General features: G+C 56.4%; 1 protein-coding gene across 9 annotated transcripts in view; it reads left to right on the top strand.

The window, feature by feature from the left end:
* The window catches only part of TCF3 (transcription factor 3), an 85,108-nt gene that overhangs the window by 39,595 nt on the left and 27,131 nt on the right, over positions 1-18,382 (top strand). For 6 of the 9 annotated variants that reach the window (XM_036399321.2, XM_036399320.2, XM_036399319.2 and 3 more), the window contains exons 4-7: positions 3,833-3,906; positions 4,939-5,035; positions 14,140-14,207; positions 17,717-17,846. In XM_036399321.2, coding sequence (XP_036255214.1) covers positions 3,833-3,906; positions 4,939-5,035; positions 14,140-14,207; positions 17,717-17,846 — 369 coding nt within the window. The remainder of the gene's footprint in view (positions 1-3,832; positions 3,907-4,938; positions 5,036-14,139; positions 14,208-17,716; positions 17,847-18,382) is intronic. The other 3 variants (XM_036399323.2, XM_036399322.2, XM_036399318.2) reach the window with 1 other exon arrangement.

The raw sequence follows: 18,382 nt of genomic DNA, 5'->3' as shown, positions 1-18,382 counted from the left end.
TGACCCTTCCTGGGCACCTGGGTCACCTCTACAGCTGCTGGGGTGGCCTTGGATGAGCCTTGGGGCTGCTGAGCCGTGTTCTTCCCCCCTTTCCCCTTCCTCTCCCTCCCTTCATGTCCAGCCTGGCCGCTCCCAGAGCCAGGGTGTGGGGCTGTGTTTGGGGTGACTCTGTGCTCAGGGCTTTGTGCTGTGAGTGAGCAAACCCTGCTGATGGGAGCTGCTCCAGACACACCTGCCCATGGTCAGACACTGGGCTTTGCAGGGCTGCCTGGGGGCGTTTGCTGCCAAGTTGTAGATCCTTAGGAATACGAAGGGAGGGGAGAGTGGGCTGGCAGGGAATGTAGGACAGATGCCAGACGTTGAAAGAGGGCAGTCTGCTTTTTCCTGGCTTCATCCCAGAAATCCCTGAATTCCTAAAACACCTGCAGGTGCTGAAAATAAGGAGATTTTTTGCTGTCACTTTTCAAGCCAGTAGCTGCAGCTTGGGAAGGTGCAAGACTTTATTTTCCAGGAGACATCAGACAGAGCTGGCATGGGCGCCTTCAGAGGTGCTTCCAGAACCTTGGGATGCTCTTGCTGCTTTGTGGGAGAGGGGAATCACATTTCACCTTGGCAGCCACAGGAACTGGAGGCTTTTCTACCCTTGGAGGGTGCAAAAAACCTTTTGGGTTTCCTTGGGGGTTGTAGAATCCCAGACCAGTTTTTGGTTGGGAGAGACCTTAAATCCCACCCAGTGCCACCCCTGCCATGGCAGGGACACCTCCCACTGTCCCAGGGTGCCCCAAGCCCTGTCCAGCCTGGCCTTGGGCACTGCCAGGGATGCAGGGGCAGCCCCAGCTGCTCTGGGCACCCTGTGCCAGGGCCTGCCCACCCTGCCAGGGAGAATTTCTTCCTGAAAGAAAGGGTTGGTTTGCTGTGACCCCATTTGGGGTGACAAAGGGGCCAAGGAGGAGCTGGGGACCTGTCCTTGCTCTGGATGAGTGGCTCATGCTCTGCAGCTGCTGTTGGAGCACTCAGGGCTTTGCCCCTCTCCAGGCTCTGTGCCATGCTGGTGGCACCACAGGATGCAGCAGCTCCAGGTGCCAGGGCTGTGTCCTTGTGGAGGGGATGTGTGACCCTCACCCTCAGTCTTTGCCTCCTGTGCCACTCTGTCTCCTCTCCTTCCCTCCTTGGGGAGACCAGGCAAGGATTTAATTTTATTTTTCAGGAATTTTGGCACAGAATCCCAAAATGGGGCAGGTTGGAAGGACCACAGTGGCTCCTCTGGGCCCATCTCACAGGGCACAGGATTGTGTCCAGACTGTTTTGGCATAACTCAGAGAATATCTGAAGGGACATTCAAGGGAGGAAAACTCCACATCCTGAGGAAGATTTCCCTGGTCTTCCAAGGCCCCTATCTCCCTCCAGAGCCCCCTGAGCATCCTCTCCAGGCATATTCCAGCCTGGGAATGCTGCTCTGTTGTCTGTGGGGTGGTGGCAGGACCAAGGGCTCTGTGAGGGGTCTGGGTGATCCAGGGTGACCCAGGATCCCCAAAGCCCATCCTGCATGGGGCAGGGGTGGCTGTGAGGGTCTGGACCCCCATACCTTGGCTTCCCCTCTGCCTCTGAGGCTCCTGGGGTTCCTCATGGGCACTGTGGTGCTGCAGTCCTTGTCCTTCCAGCCTGAAGGGACCATTTTTCCAACCATGTCCAAGGCTGCTGATGCTGCTCATGTCTTCTCCCCGACCCTTGGGGAGCTTTAAAATCACCCGTGACAGCAAAATGACTCAAAGGAGCATTTCTGCCTCCTGCCTCGCCAGGGTTTGCAGGGATTGCAGATGAATTGCTTTGGAAAAACACATTAGCAAAGCAAAAGTTTATTCTAGGAAGTAGGAGGTGGGAGAATTGGCAGTAATTCTCCCTAGTATCCAAGGTATTATTAGAGGCTTATCCCTGCTCTGCACAGTAATCACATTGGAAATTTTTGATTAGAAAACAAAATCTAAATGAGAATTATGAATATTCATTAGGTGTGGAGATTAATATGCATAATTATGCAAATTAGACAGCAATTAAACACCAATTCTCTGGGGAAATGATTAACACAAAGGCACAGAAATAGAAGGATGTAATTTGAAAGAAGTTTCTGGTTAAATGAACAGTGAGGGGAGCGGAGGAGACAAATCTGAGGCATGTTTGCCATAATAATCAGCTTTGCCAAGCGAAATGGGAGTGAGCCCTGACCCCCTGCCCCCCTGTCCTTGCTGCCACTCAGCTCCTGCTCCCAAAAGGGCATCCTGGGGCACCTGGAGGTGCCACCCCCGTTGGAAGAACCAGCACAGGACAGGTCCCCAGAGAGCCACAGGGCCCTGGTGCTGCTGCTGGGAGGGTCTGGTGTCACCCCAGTGTGCCCCTGCTGGGGACAGGGGGTGTCCATGGCTTGGGAGTGTCCATGGCTGGTGCCACCCTCACTCTCAGCCTTCTGCAGATCTGGGATTTTTTCTGTCCAACCCAGCAGAGTTTGTGCAGCACCTCAAAAGATGATGGATGCCCCCACCCTGCCCAGCCCCTCTCAAATCCCTGGATGTGCCCCCTTAGAACACCAACTGCTGCTCCCCAGCCCCATGTCACCCACTGGAGCAGGAGGTGGAGCAGCACAGTCAGAGAGCCTGCAGCTGAGTCAGGTCGAGGCTGTTTTCCAGAAGGTTCCTTCCGTGTGGTTGTGGTATCAGCTGGAACTGTGGGAGCTGTGCTGATGCAACATCCCAAGGATTTTGTGTCATGGTGGACATTCCCAGCTCACTGAAGGGGCTCCAGGAGAGCTGCAGAGGGACTGGGGACAAGGCCTGCAGGGACAGGAGCCAGGCAATGGCTCCCAGTGCCAGAGGGCAGGGCTGGATGGGATCTTGGCAATCAGGAATTGTTCCCTGGCAGGGTGGGCAGGCCCTGGCACAGGGTGCCCAGAGCAGCTGGGGCTGCCCCTGCATCCCTGGCAGTGCCCAAGGCCAGGCTGGGTGGTGGAAGGTGTCCCTGCCATGGCAGGGCTGGCATGGGATGAGCTTTGAGGTCCCTCCCAGCCCAGCCCATCCCATGTTCTCTGCCTGCCCCGGGTGCAGCCCAGGAGGTGCCGCCTGCCTGGGCTTGGCAGGGGATGAAAGGAGCCGAGCTCCCACCGCAGCCTGTGCAGGAACATTGCAAAACCTTCTGCCTGCTCCTCTGCTGCTTGGGGTCCCTTTGTGCTGAGGATACTCTGGGGATGGCTAAAGCTGAGAAGGCTGGGGCTGTGCTCTGATGGCCCCACTTCCTCAGGGGGACCTTGGGGGGCTGAAAGAGCACCCCCAGACAGGTGACTCTGTCATGGTGGACCCCCAGAATTCCCACCTGAGGATTTCACCTCTGGGCACTCTTTCACTCTGCTCAGATTGAATAGAGTTTGGCCCATGATCTTGTACCACCATGGGCAAAATTCAAGTCCTGCTGGAGCATCCAGATGGATGCAATGTGGTTTTGATTTATAGTTCAGTCCCTTTACTGCTGCTCTCCGGGGGAAGGAGCTTCGTGGGTGCTCTCTGCAATAAAGGAGTTAAAATTCTTGTTTCTCCTCTTCCCACTGTCCCATGTTTTGAACCATTTCCAGGCTGTGGTGGGATGTGCTTTGAAGTTTGTGGAATAACTCCCAGTGGGAGTGGGAAGGTGAGGAGGCAGAGGGGAGGCTCGGTCACGCCAAGTGGAAGTGGTTTATTAATGAAAATATTGTTTTGTTTGTAGAAGGAAGAGTTAATTTTACGAGAACACCTTTGAGGCTTTGCTGATAAAGCAAAGTGTAACCTTTGTTCTTCCTGTTTTTCCGTAGGCTTGGATGAAAGGCCGGGATCAGGTTCCTGGGGAACGGCAGATCAAAACAGCTCCACGTTTGACCAAGGAAGGGTAAGGACAAAGCACAAACACCAAACTCCAACCAAAACAGACGGGGTCTTTCCCAGGCCTTTCAGAGCCAGGTCTAACCCTGGAACAGCTTTTCTTGCCCCACTTTGGACATGGGTTCTGTGAACTCTCTAGGGTTTTTCCCATCCTCATCTCCCCAGGCTTTGCTGCCTTGAGGTCCCCTTGAGGTTCCTCCTCCAAAAACCTCTCCCAGAGCTGCACTAGGATGGGCTCCTGTGGCTGCTCAGGCATCTCCCCCCCTGCACCCAGTGCTGGTGTGGGGAGAGGGGACCCAGGGGATGGGACAGGTCCCCAAAGGAGACACAGATGGGTGGGTCGAGGGATCTGAGTGGGTTGAGGGATCTCATCTGATGGCAAAGCTTCCTGAGCATCCACCCCACAAGACTTTGGGAACCTGAGGAGGGAACCCCTACAATCCACCATGTTGTCTGGCCATGGCACCCTTGGTGGGGATGGAGACCTTGGGAAGGGTTTTGCAGGGAAGGAGTTGAGGCTGCAACACTCATGAATGGGGTCTGAGTATGGGAAGAGAGAAATGCCACAAACTTCATGGAAATGGTGTAATTTTTGTTTTAATGGGTTTGTGTGATTCATTTTTGCAATGGCACCTTTCCCTCCCCTCCCATCAGCAGCAGAGCTGGGGCTGTGCTGTCAACTCTCATTTGTGTATTTAGAATTTATGCATTTATATAAATATATCTAAAAATATACATTTTTATTTATCCAGCCTTTTTCCCCTTCACCCCCCTGGTTCAGGGAGGGGCTGCCTGGCTCTTACCTGGTGGGTGCCAAAGAGCTGCCAGCATGGGGCAAAGTGTGGTTCCATGTCCCCTCTTGCCATGTTCCCTCCCTACAGCCTCTGCACTGCCCAGCTCTCCCTTGGCACGAGGATAAAATCCTTTCCATGCCTTTTCACAAGGAGCCTTTGGCTTTGCCCCTTCCTGGGGGTGGCTGGGCCCTGTCAGCCTCATGTTTCATCCCCCTGCTGTGTGTGACTGTCCCCTGTTGTCCCAGCAGAGCTATGGTGAAGGCCCCCACTACGGCGAGCACCGGGACCTGCCGTCCCACAACAGCATCTCCTCGTCCCCGTTCCTGGGAGCTGGACTCGTGGGTGAGTGCCTGCAGCTGCCTGCCAGCTCCCCAAGTGTTCTCCAGGGAGGTGGTACCCAGAGGGTTCCATCAGTGCCAGCTGTGCCAGCTGTTTCATGTCTGTGGTTATGTTTCCCTGCTTTATGGTAGCACCCTGAGGCAGGGGTGTCCCCTCCAGGTCGATGCCCCCCCAGGATGGGCTGAGTGTGCCCCTGGGAGCTGGGAATTAGGGGTGGAAGAGATGCTCATTGTTGAGGATTTATGAAGGACTCAGGATGACCCTGCTTGAGTGGGGAGGTGGCACCAGATGATCCCACCATGGTCACTTCCAACCAGACCAGACCCCCTGGGTTACTGTGATGTGCAGTGTGGCTGTGTCACCTCCCAGAGAGCTGGGGGTGCTCCCTTTGCTGCAGTGGGGTTTGGAGGGGCCTCCTCCCATATCCTGCCAGGCTCCAGCAGCCTCGTGTGGCCCCTCCATGCCCAGCTCCAGGCAGGCAGCATGAGGAGCTCACAGGGACCATTCACCCAGTCACCTCTCCCAGCTCAGGGGTGGGAGGGGAGATTAAGAGCAGAAAATATCCCTGCTGGAGGGCTTAGAGAGCTCTAATGGCATTAGGTCAGGAATTGGGGTTAGTCCTCCCCATCTTTGCCCACGCAGGGGTGGTTAAAATGCTCCAGCACATGTGGAAGCAGCGGGGCTGGGGCAGGGCTTGCTCGTGGTTGGAAAAGGAGGGGTAAGAAAAGGGAATCGTGTTTGAAACAGAAAATTCCCAACACAAAATCCCCCCTGTGGAGGTGGTGGCAAAGGGGAAGAGCAGAGCAGGGTGGTGCTGGGACAGGAGCAGCCACACGTGTGCCCCTCCTGGCCTGGGTCAGGGCTTGGGGCTCACTGTGAGCTCTGCCTCCCCCTTGCACCCCTTGTGCTCTTGGGGACAACGTTTGGGTGTCCCTTGGAGACCTGTGCAGGGGGAGGAGCCTTTCCAAGCCCTGTCCCTCTGCAAGGGAGGATCTTCCCTCTCCCTCTGTGCCCAGGAGGGTGTAAGTGGAGCACAGAGAGGTTTTTGGGTAGCACAGGGGAGCCTTGCTGCAGCTCAGCGGGGCTTGTGGGGGGACCCAGCCCAGCCCAGCCCAGCCCACACCTGGGGCCAGGGCAGCCCTGAGAGTTTCCAGCTGAGAAGAAGCTGCCTGGGGAGGAACACGGAGGTTTCCCCTTTGATGTGTGTGGGGAAGATGCCTCTGGCTGCCTCTCCCTGTGAGCCCAACCTGTCCCTGGCCTCCCTGGGGGATTCCAGTGGCTCTGTGGCCACACTGAGCCCAGGCTCAGGGAGCTGTGTCTCCCCAGGGGGCTCAGGGGCAGCACCAGGAGCTCCACCACTGAGATAGGGAACAGGCAGGGGGGAAGGGTTCCTCACATTTCCAAGTCCCCTTTGTTTCTAAAATTGAACGTGGTTAAAGTAGAAAGCATCGATTCAGGGAGCAGGTTACAAAATACATAAATCACTTTTCATTGTAAAATCAAAGAATCAGAGAGTGCTTTGGGTGGGAAGGGACCCTAAAGCCCATCCAGTGGCTTTTTGGGGACATCTTCATTCTGTAGATGACACAATCCCAGAATGGTTTGTGTTGGAAAGGACCTTCAAGCCCATCCAGTGCCACCCCTGCCATGGCAGGGACACCTCCCACTGTCCCAGGCTGCTCCCAGCCCTGTCCAGCCTGGCCTTGGGCACTGCCAGGGATGCAGGGGCAGCCCCAGCTGCTCTGGGCACCCTGTGCCAGGGCCTGCCCACCCTCAGAGCCAGCAGTTTTCTCCCAGTATCCAATCTAAACCTCCCTCTTTGCTCATGTGCTGGGAAGGAAGGACATGGGGAAGTGCAGGGGTTTTCTCTTCCTCTTTTCCAAACTGCTTCTGAAAACTTTTAGAGTGGCAAACTGCAAAGGGATAAGAGACAAACTGCAAAAGGACAGGCAGGAAAATAAAATAATGCTTCTGTAAAAGCAGAGGAAAAATGGGAGGGAAAGGGGAGTTTTGGCAATGGGTCCCACTTCTGCCAGGCCCTGGTTGCCAGCAAGGTGCCCCTCAGGGTGGGAAGTTCAATTCATGTTAATGGGGTGGTTGAGTGGAACCAGACGATTTCAAAATCTGGGGAGGTGGAGGGAGCATATGAGGATGAACATGTTGGGGTTGTTGATGGATGAAAGGTGTGTGAAACATCTGAGCCCTTCTCCAAGATCCGAATTTTTCTCTCTTTCCCACTCAGCCTCTGTTTCTTCAAGGAGGATCAGGAGCTGTGGGCAGAACCATTTTGGGAGCAGCCTGGATGCTCTGTGTTGGCACTGCTGGCTTGGGCCAGCAGAGAGGGAGGCTGAGCTCAAGGGGCCCCTCAAAGTCAGCACTGGGGCTCTGAGCACTCAGGGTGGTGATGGCTCCTTCTGGGACCCCCATCCTTTGGATTTTGTGTTCCTGCAGTCTGTGCATGTCCCAGGGCCAGGCTCCAGCCCCCTGTCCTCTGGGCATGGGCTTTAGGGACAGGGAGCACCTTTCCCCAGCAAAGGGACACTACAGCAGGCAGCACTTGTTGGAGAAATTGAGCACATGGTGATTTCTTGCCTCAATTTTCCACATGGAAAAGGAAGCTGTGCTCTGACAGTCTGGTGGGCTGAGGAGCTCCTGCCAGCCTGAGCTTTGAAGCAGTGATCACATCCCTTCCAGGGTGGAGCCTTCCCCTGTCCCTGCAGGCTGGGGCATTCTGGGGCCCTGGAGGGGGATCCCAGATCCAGCCAGTGCTCACCCTCCTGCACAGGCCCTGTCACCACTCAGACTGATCTGACAGGAGCAGGGAGCAAGCAGAGGAGCTGGGAGGCTGCAGGGTGGAGTGGCCCTTTGGGTAAGGGAGCAGTGGAATGTGTCCAGCCAGATTTCTGTGCTGGGAGCTGGTGTCACAAACTCCACGAGCAGCAAACCCCATGGGATAGGCAGGGCTGGAGGGATCTGCCTGGCCCAGGAGAGAAGGAAAGCAGGTCTGGTTTGAGGGGAGCAGGACACTGTCAGCACATCCCTGAAACCCCCACAGGCTGCATCCCTGCCCTTTGTTCCTGTCCTGGCTGGGCCCTTTGGTGTCAGCCCAGCCCAAGCCCTCTTCCCCTGCCCAGGGCAGTGAGGAAGGGGCTGGGGGAGTACAAAGCTCTGATTTAATCCCTGTTGTTCCCTGCAGTGGCCCCAGGGAGGGACAGCCACTGCTCCTCACCCCAGTCCAGCCCAGTCCTGGGGTGGTGACCTTGTGGATCACAGGGTGCACACCTGATCCAAAAGCAGCTGGAAGGAAAAGCACTGATTTCTGTTCAGCTGTTGAGTTTGAGCTCTTTGGATGAACGTGGGGCACAAAGGGAGCTTGGCTTTAGGAGGCACCTTCAGCATGGAGCCTTCTGCTCCCCCCAGCCAGGCTCCCACAGAGCTCTGGGTGATGCCCCTGCTGCTCTCATTAAAGGCACAGTGTGAGGGGAACCTTCAGTTACTGCCCTCAGCCACAGCTTCAGCTCCACAGGTGATGGGGAAAATCAGAGTCCCTCAGGATGGACTGGGCAGGGATCTCTGGGCTGTGTTGCACAGGATGGAATTTGTCCAAAATTTGTCAAAAGAATAAGAAAATAAATTAGGGGGGACATGGAGCTGGGGAAGGGCTGAGGAGCAGCTGAGGGCACTTGGCTGGTTCAGCTGGAGCCCAGGAGACTGAGGGGAGGCTCCTGGGGGCTGCAGCTCCTGCCCAGGGCAGGCACAGGGGCAGGGGCTGAGCTCTGCTCTGGGACAGGGACAGGAGCCCAGCAAGGGCTGGAGCTGGGCCAGGCCTTGGCATGGAGCTCAGGGCAAGGTTCTGCCCCCCGAGGCTGCTGGGCACTGCCCAGGCTCCCCAGGGAATGGTGCCAAGGCTGCCACAGCTCCAGGAGCTCCCAGGGCTGCTCAGGGTGTTGGGGTCTCCTGGTTAATGCCTGGATGATCCCTGTGGGTCCCTTCCAGCTCAGGATATTCCAGGATTCTGTGATTCTAAACCCCTGAATGGAGACACCATCAGTGCTCTGAATGAGGAGCATCCCAGGTGGGGGCTTTGAACCAGGTGAGCAGGGGCAGGACCAATGTCTGAGCCCTCCATTGCTCCCTCCTCCAAGTTTCCCAGCTTTGAGCCTTTGGTGCTGCTCCTGGAGGACTGGGAACCTCCTGGGGAGTTCTGAGCTGCCCAGCCTGGGGTGGGGAGGAGTGACAGGAGCATCCGTGGATGTCCCAGGTCAGTGCCAGGACACCACACAGTGACAAACCAGCTCAGCTCGTCCCAGAGGATGAGGAGGGTGAGGAGGGCTTTTCTAAGTCACCAATTTCACAATTTAGCATTCATCTTCAACAGGGGCAGGCGAGGAGTGGGGTGGTTAAACAGCAAGGAAACTGATAAGCCATAACAGATTTCTTTCTGGTAATTATTTCTAGTAATTAGCTGCCTTTCAGAGCAGTGTTCCTAATCGGGTGGGTATTGTTGGTGCCTGTAGATTGGGGTCTTCCTGGACAATGGGTTTAATCAGGGGGTGGTCGCTGCTCCTGCTTTTTTAACTTCTTTTTTTCCTCCCTGTTTTTAATCCCTGGCTGTGTTTTGCCTCCCCTTTCCCCCCAGGCCAGAATTCTAATGGAATTCTAATGGAATTAGCAGTGTGGGGCTGGGGGAGGTGCGTGGTGGGTGGTGGCTCTGCTGGGGCTAGGGTGATGTGGGGGCACTGGTTCTGCCAGTGGCTGCTGGAAAAACTTGTAGGCAGCATTTAAATAATTTTTCTTGGCCTGTCAAGTGCAGGGCCAGGAGTTGGACTTCGATGATCCTGTGGATCCCTTCCAACTCAGGCGAGTTCCTTCCCTCCACCCCCATATTTCAGGCTGTTCTGTGATTCTGTGGTCTGTGAGAGAAATGGCAAACCCATGATTTATTATTATTTAAAAGCAGTTTGCTCCAGTGGAGGTGAGATGCTGCCCTGATCCAGGGTGCCAGAGCCAATCCCTGACACTGCCAGAGTGGGTGGGAACCTCTGGGAAGAGCAGTTTATATTTTTCCACCTCGTCTCCAAGCTCAGAAGCAGATGTGCACTGGAGGAGTGGCACAAACAGCGTGGGGGGTTCCTCTGGAAAAGCCCTGGGTGAAGGCAGGGCTGGGGGAGCCTTCCCAGAGCCCCACACAGGCAGATCCTGCAAGAGGGAACATGCTGGGAGAGCAGGGAGGCTGGGAAAGGCTCCTTAGGCAGGGCTGGAGGCAGCACAGGCAGATGGGGGGCAGGAGAAGGAGCTGGCAGGGGGAAGGGCAGGAAGGGGATGCCAGGAAGATCTGGGAATGCTGAATGCTCTCAGCCAGTGTGTGGGTGCACTGACTCGAGGTGCCTCCACTGGGCTTCCCCTCCTTTCCAAAGCAAACCCCTTTCCTCTTTGAGGATTTATTCCCACTATATCCTCCTCCTCCTCCTCCTCCCACCTTCACCCTTCACGTCCATCTGCAGGATTTCAGTAATTCTGCTGGGAGCCAGGTGGGGTTTGGGGAGATTCCTGGTGGCTTTTCCCAGGTTACTGAGACTTGTCTCCATCCTGGTCCTTGCCTCCTTCCTGAGGCTTTGCCACCTTTCCCGGTTGGTGCCCCGGGCTGTGGCTGCCAAGGGGTGACAGGGTGGGTCTGGGCTTGCCACCTGTGCCATCTGCATGCCCACAGAAACAGCTCCTTCTGCTGGCAAGCTCAGCCTTTCCTTGCCTAGCTGTGCACCTTATGAGTTTCAGCAGGTTTAGGTACATTCCAATCCAGAAAGGTGCCACTCTTCCTTCTGCCTTGTTTTCATAGACAGTTAAATGTAAAATCTCTTGTGCTGAATTTTGTTCTGTTTTTCCCTTGTTCTGTGATGATGGAGGGTGCAGGAGCTGGGGCTGGCCAGGGCTGCCCTCCCTTTGCCAATGTCCCCCATCCCATGGGGCACCCACAGACCCAGGGGTGCAGCAGGTGCTGAGTGAGGAATGAGAGACATCCAGAGAAGGTTGTGGGTTTGGAGCAGTGCAGAGCTGGCACTGGGTTCACAGATTCCTGGAATATCCTGAGCTGAAAGGGACCCTCAGGGATCATTGATCCCAGCCCCATCCCTGCACAGCCACCCCAAGAACCCCACCCTGAGCAGCCCTGGGAGCTCCTGGAGCTCTGGCAGCCTTGGCACCATTCCCTGGGGAGCCTGGGCAGTGCCCAGCAGCCTCGGGGGGAAGAACCTTGCCCTGAGCTCCATGCCAAGGCCTGGCCCAGCTCCAGCCCTTGCTGGGCTCCTGTCCCTGTCCCAGAGCAGAGCTCAGCCCCTGCCCCTGTGCCTGCCCTGGGCAGGAGCTGCAGCCCCCAGGAGCCTCCCCTCAGTCTCCTGGGCTCCAGCTGAACCAGCCAAGTGCCCTCAGCTGCTCCTCAGCCCTTCCCCAGCTCCGTGTCCCTCCTTTGGCCACTCTCCAACAGCTTTGGCTCCTTCTGATCTCGTGGTGCCCAAAGTGCCCCCAGCACTGGAGGTGAGGCTGCCCCAGGGCAGAGCAGAGTGGGACAATCCCTCCCTGGGCCTGGTGCCCCCAGCACAGGGTGGCCCTTGGGGCTGCCAGGGCCCAGCAGTGACTCAGATCCAACTTGCCCCTGACCAGGACCCCAGGGCCCTTCCCACGGCGCTGCTCTCCAGCCTCTCATTCCCAGTCTGTCCCTGCATCCAGGGCTGCCCCATCCCAGGGCAGGATCCAACACTTGCCCTGTTAAAGTTCACATGGTTGGGGATTGCCCAGTGTCCCTTCACCTTCCCACACACATCAGGAGCCCCTGGTTCAGCCCAAGTTCTCTGGTGATGGCAGAGGCTGCTGGATGGGGTTTGGAGTAACCTGGGACAGTGGAAGGTGTCCCTGCCCATGGCAGGGGTGGCACTGGATGAGCTTTAGGGCCCCTTCCAGCCCAAACCATTCTGTGATTCCCCACTGCAGTCGCACATGGAAGCTGCAGTGTGTTATCAGAGGGAGACCTGGCTGCTGCTGTCCAGCCAACCCCCCCTGGCATTACCCTGCTTTTCCTCTGCTTTAGGAGTAATCAGAACCTGCCTGATGCCACAACCTGCTGTGTCCTTTGTGCCCGTGGCTGGTGCTGCAGTGGATCGAGCTCTTAAGCTCTTTTAGAAATTAGGTCATTTAGGAGATCCATCCTCTGACATTCTGACCTTTGTTTACTTAACGTTTAAGCCTCTGAAAAGAAATGGCAGCAGCACCCAGGGCCTCCTGCTGTCACTGCATGGAGGGAGGGGAGGCTGAGCTCTACCAGGACCTTCCCAGCAGGAATGGGGGTCTGTGCCTTGGGGGTCAGAGTGGGGGAATCCTCTCTAAAATTTTTGGGTTGAGTTCAAGACCTCCATGGTAAGGTTGCAAAATGAGCAGCCTCCTCTCTCTTCCCATCTGGCACAGGAATGTAAGAATCCTGGAATATCCTGAGCTGGGAGGGACCCACAGGTCCATGAGTCCAGCCCCAGAGCAGCTGGGGCTGCCCCTGCATCCCTGGCAGTGCCCAAGGCCAGGCTGGACAGGGCTGGGAGCAGCCTGGGACAGTGGGAGGTGTCCTGCCATGGCAGGGGTGGCACTGGGTGGGCTTTGAGATCCCTTTCAGCCCAAACCACTCAGGCATTCTCTGGTCTCTGGGCCTTGTGCTTCAGGGGGGATGGTTTGAGGCATTTTGCTTCCTCTCTCCTGTTCACCTGCTTCCCCAAAGCTCTCAGTGGTGTGGGGAGGGTCCTGCCAGCCCAGCATTGCCCCAGTGCATCAACAACCTGCATCTTAATGGCCTGGGGCTGGCTTTAGGCTAAGCAGATTGGCAAAATCCTGCCCCTCCCAATTTTGCTCACTAAGCCAGACCAGAGGCAGGATGTGATGTGTGATCCCCTTTTCAGGAAGGCTTTGGGGGTGGGGCTGGTGGCCTGCCTGTTCCCCACTAGAAGAGTGTCTGGTTGTGCTTTAGAGGGATGGAGAGGATCCCAAAGGACACTGTTGTACCTCCAGGCACAGCACTGAACCATTCCCTTCTCCCTTCCTTGTGTCCTTTGCTGCCCTGGCACCCCTGGGTGCTGCTGGCTGGGCCATGCTGTGCCCAGGGCAGTGACCATGAGAGTGCCAGGATGTTTTGGAGAGGGAACATCCCACCAGGTATCTGGGCTCCTTTTCTTTTTTTGGCCCTTCAAAACTTTATTTTCAGCTGCACGTGTGCAGGGTGAGGTGGTTGTGAGAGAAGCCCTCATTGATCCTGAGTGCCAGGACAAGGCAGAATGGCTCCCACTGCCAGAGGGCAGGGCTGGATGGGATCTTGGGCAGGAATTGTTCCCTGGCAGGGTGGGCAGGCCCTGGCACAGGGTGCCCAGAGCAGCTGGGGCTGCCCCTGCATCCCTGGCAGTGCCCAAGGTCATGTTGGATGGAGCTTGGAGTACCTGGGAGGGTGGAAGGTGTCCCTGCCATGGCAGGGGTGGCACTGGATGGGCTTTAGGGTCCTTTCCAACCCAAATCCTTCTGGGAATCTGTAACTTCCCAGGGGCACCGCTGGCATGGGGCTGTGCCCACACAGATCCCAGCTGGCTCTGAGGAGCTGCAGGTTTTGGGAAGTTGCACCTCCCTCAGGAGAGGGGCAGAAGGTGCCCAGTGGCCTTTGCAGAGCAGGAGCTCAGCTCTCCTTGGCTGGGATTGCATTTCCTGCTGTCTGGAAAGAACTCCTGAGGTCTGGTCACTTGTCCTGGCCCTTGGTGTGCTCCAGCCCTGCCCCTGCCAAGTCCAGCTCTCAGTGTGTGCAGGGAGCTTTTGGCAGGGGGCTGACACTCTCAGTTTCCATGGCCACAAACACTCCCCTGTGCCACTGCAGCTCCAGGCTTTTGGTGGTTTTGGACCTGCTCTCTGTGAACTTAAAGCAGCTCCTGCTTTGCACAAGCTGTCAGGCTGTCCCTTCATGGGAGGGCAGGGTGAGCTGCTTTATGGGGACAGGATTTGTCCCTTGGCAGGATCCACGTGCCTGGGGGCAAAAAAATCCCCTCCACTTCCCTCTTACCCCAAACCTTGTCTTTTCTCTTCTCCTTCTGCAGGGAAGAGCAGTGAAAGAGCCTCATACTCCACGTTTGGAAGAGACACAGGGATGCCAGGACTAAACCAGGTAATGATAAAATGCAGTGAGATTTTCTGCTTCATTTACTGGCTCCCAAGAGGGGGAGTCTGGTAATGAAACCAGCTTGGATTTACATCTCATCTCCATGCACGGGGTCCTGGGAAGCCTCTGCTCTGCTCCAAAACCTCTGTGGAGTGTTGGAGGCTCATATTGGTGTGTGCTGCTGGCTCAGAGGAGGTGAGAGGAGGTGAGAGGTTTGTCAGAGGTTAGAAAATGTTGGTTGTAGCAGCCTCTCACTTCTTTGCCAATCTTCTTCAGCCTCGCTCATTTTGTTATTGTTACTCCTGGTTTGTATTTGACCAGCCCTGACCCAGCCTTGCTGGGGAGTTCCAGGCAGCCAGATCCAAGCAGCTCCTTTCCCTGTGCCAGGCTGGCTGTAGGGCAGGGAGCATTCCAGGAGGCTCCTTCCCCTCCACTGCCTGCCCTGGGCTTTGCCTCTCCCTCTTCAGCAGCATCTCCCACCTCCCTGGCCAGTGGCCAGTTCTGGGGAGGGTCTCTGAGGTGGTTTCTGTGCTGCTGCAGCATCATTTGAGTGAGTGCCAGGTGGAGCTTTGGCTTTATGGTGGGGCTGTGGGTGCAGGACCTGCAGCAGGAGCTCTGTCCAGCCCTGGGGCAGCAGCAGGAGACGTGGAGCTGCTGGAGCCAGGCCAGAGGAGGCACGGAGATGCTGCAAGGGCTGGAGCCCCTCTGCTCTGGAGCCAGCCTGGCACAGCTGGGGCTGCTCACCTGGACAAGAGAGGCTCCAGGGACACCCCAGAGCCCCTGGCAGGGCCTGAAGGGGCTCCAGGAGAGCTGCAGAGGGACTGGGGACAAGGCCTGCAGGGACAGGAGCCAGGCAATGGCTCCCAGTGCCAGAGGGCAGGGCTGGATGGGATCTTGGCAATCAGGAATTGTTCCCTGGCAGGGTGGGCAGGCCCTGGCACAGGGTGCCCAGAGCAGCTGGGGCTGCCCCTGCATCCCTGGCAGTGCCCAAGGCCAGGCTGGACAGGGCTGGGAGCAGCCTGGGACAGTGGGAGGTGTCCCTGCCATGGCAGGGGTGGCACTGGATGGGCTTTGAGGTCTTTCCCAACACAAATCCTTCTGGCACTCCATGATCTCCACAACCCTGGAAGGGACCCAGCACACCAGAGGCACCTCTTGCAGACACAGCCCAGCCCTGTTGGGTCACCCCATGTGAACCCCGGGCTCTGCTGGGGGGAACAGCTTTGCTTCCTGTGGGGAATACCAGAGGTGTCAATCTGGGCTTGGAACACAGCAGAGCAGCCCTGAGATAACCTCTCCTGCTGCCAGCAGCATCCAGAAATAGCTTTTTGGGAAGGAGTGAGCACCTCCCTTTGATGTGTGGCTCCAAGTGCCCCCTCCGTGCCCGGCCTGCCCTGGGGAAGCAGTCCCAGCACCGGAGCCAAGGGAGGAGCTTTTGGCTGGACAGCTTTTATTTTATCCATGTACACACACACACATTACATGTTTTAATTTTACACAAATTTGTCATAATTTCCTCCTCTCTGAAGTGAGGATGTTTCCTTTGCTGGAGCAGCTGTGCTGGCTGTGCCAGAGTGGATTTCATTTACCACTGAAGCTGCTCAAAGAAAACCGGGCCCAGTGCCAAGTGTTGCTTTTGGATGTGATGGTTTTGCTGGGCTTTTGTGGAGGAGGGGGAATATAAGGTAACAGAAATGGGGGGGCAAATGGCCGGGAGAGGCCCCGGGAGAGGCGGGCACAGGACTCGGGATCGGGTGGCAAATCCCACTTGAGGTGGAGAGGAGACAAAACCCCCTTGTGGGGGTGGGGGGAGGCCAATGGAGCCTCTGTGGCCCCCAGAGCAGTTGTTGCTTCTGGCTCCAGTTTGGGGGAGTGAGGGGGGTTGACTTTTTGTTTTGTTTTTGAAAAGATGAAAAATTGTGTGGTGGAGATGCCCTGGATGGGGATCGGGTTCTTGCCCAAAAAAGCCTTGCTCTGGTAGGGCAGAGCTGGCAGGGCATTTCCCCTTTGTTTAACCCTGAACCATCTCCTGGGGCATTCCCAGGCAGAGGAAATGGGAAGAAAACCCCTTTCTCTGAAATTGCTCAAAGTCCCAGTGTGTCTCCTGCCTGCAGGAGGAGCAGCTCCGGGATCCCTCCGGGTGCTTTCCTTGGCCATGCTCAGAGCGGCTCCGGAGCAGAGGAAACCTGAGCAGTGGAACAGATTGCAGGAATGTCACCAGCTGTGAACACACGAGCTCCTCTTTCCCTCCCTGACCCCTTTCTGGAGGAGACAGAGTTTGAAAGCAAAGGGGTTTTTTTCCAGTTTCTCAAAAGCCTGAAATCCTCCTTTATTTCCATGTGTTGCCCTCGGAAGATGGGTCAAAGCTGAGCTTTTGGGACTTGAGGGCCCTTTGGCAGCCCTGTGCAATTCCATGTAAATACACTGAACTTCCTCCTGAGGTGAGAGTGCTGGAGGAGAGGCTCCATCCCAGGAGGGAGCACCCTGGGCTCTGGCTCTGCTGCTTCCCAGCGTGCCCAAGGTCAGCTGGGATAAACAGAGGGAGGAGTTTCCTGGCTTTACAAAGAGGGATTTGGCTTTTCCCTGATAAAACTCAGGAGAAAACCACCCTGAGCAGTGGCAGCACCATTCCAGGGCACTGACCATGACACGGGCTGGTGACATGGGGCTCATGCTGTCCTCCTGGACATCAAGGTGAGCATGGCACCACACTGATCCTACCATGGCACCTGCAAGGTGACAGTGGGACCACAATGTCCCCCAGCATGGCACCTACAAGGTGGCTGTAGGAGCAGAGTGACCCCCAGCATGGCACCTACAAGGTGACCATAGGAACACAATGTCCCCCAACATGGCACCTGCAAGGTGACCGTGGGACCACAGTGTCCCCCAGCATGGCACCTACAAGGTGACCATGGGACCACAGTGTCCCCCACCATGGCACCTACAAGGTGACCATAGGAACACAATGTCCCCCAGCATGGCACCTACAAGGTGACCATAGGAACACAATGTCCCCCAGCATGGCACCTACAAGGTGACCATGGGACCACAGTGTCCCCCACCATGGCACCTACAAGGTGACCATAGGAACACAATGTCCCCCAGCATGGCACCTACAAGGTGACCATGGGACCAGTGTCCCCCAGCATGGCACCTACAAGGTGACCATGGGACCACAGTGTCCCCCAGCATGGCACCTACAAGGTGGCTGTAGGAGCACAGTGTCCCCCAGCATGGCACCTGCTGGTTTGCATCCCTGGTGTGCAGAGGTTCCTTGCTGGGGTGCAGCAGGGAAGCACAAGCTGAAAGCCTCTTTTGTTCCTCCACACCTATTCCCCCACCTCCACCCCCATATTTACGGATTTGCTTTCCCTCCTGGCCCCTTGGCTCGTGTTTATTTTTCCCCTCAGCTGAATTGGTGTGAAGGTGGCTCAAAGCAGCTCTGTTCTCTCCCAGTGAGTCGTTTTGCAGTGTAATTCCATGCAAGGGCTTTTCTCTCTGCTTGTTTGCAGCCTGGTTTCCTGCCCAGCGAGATGGGAATCGCCAGCCCGAGCACGCTTTCCCCCACTGGGGGCAAAGGGGGGGCTCAGTATTTTTCTTACCCCAACAATCCTCGCAGGAGAGGTGCTGAGAGCAGCATAGGTGAGTGACTGCGTGTCCCTGGGTGCCACCATGCCACCTGGGCAGGTGCCCTGCTCAGACCTGCCTTTGGGAATGAGGATACTGATGCTGGGAATGAGGGATTGATGTTGCCATGTGTGCCCCTGGCATGAATCTGGTGTTTGCTCTTTTTTGGGGAGGGAATGTATCTAAATATCTCTTTTATATATATAGAGAGAGAGAGATCTAACCTCAAAAAAGAGTCAGGTACAATTTCTCTCTTTCTGGAAAATGCCAGATTAGCTGAAAGCAGCAAATGGCTTAAGGTTCTTGTAAAAACACCTCCAGCCACACTGCACATCACTCATCCTTCCTGGCAATCCCTGGGCTGCTGTGGAGGCTGTTCTGTGGCTGGTGGCCCTCCTGGAGCTGCAGCAGGCAGAACTGGCAGGAGCAGGGTGTATAGGAGGCAGCAGGAGGGGCTGGAGCTGTGCCTGGCACCCAGGAATGTTTGCTCCAGGAGCTCTCCCTGCCCGCTCTGCTGTTCCCAAGCAGGGCTGGCCCATGCCTGGATGGAT

Source organism: Molothrus ater, chromosome 26 (assembly GCF_012460135.2).
Source record: "Molothrus ater isolate BHLD 08-10-18 breed brown headed cowbird chromosome 26, BPBGC_Mater_1.1, whole genome shotgun sequence".
NCBI classification, from domain to species: Eukaryota; Metazoa; Chordata; class Aves; order Passeriformes; family Icteridae; genus Molothrus; species Molothrus ater.
This window is presented reverse-complemented; position numbering and strand designations above follow the sequence as displayed.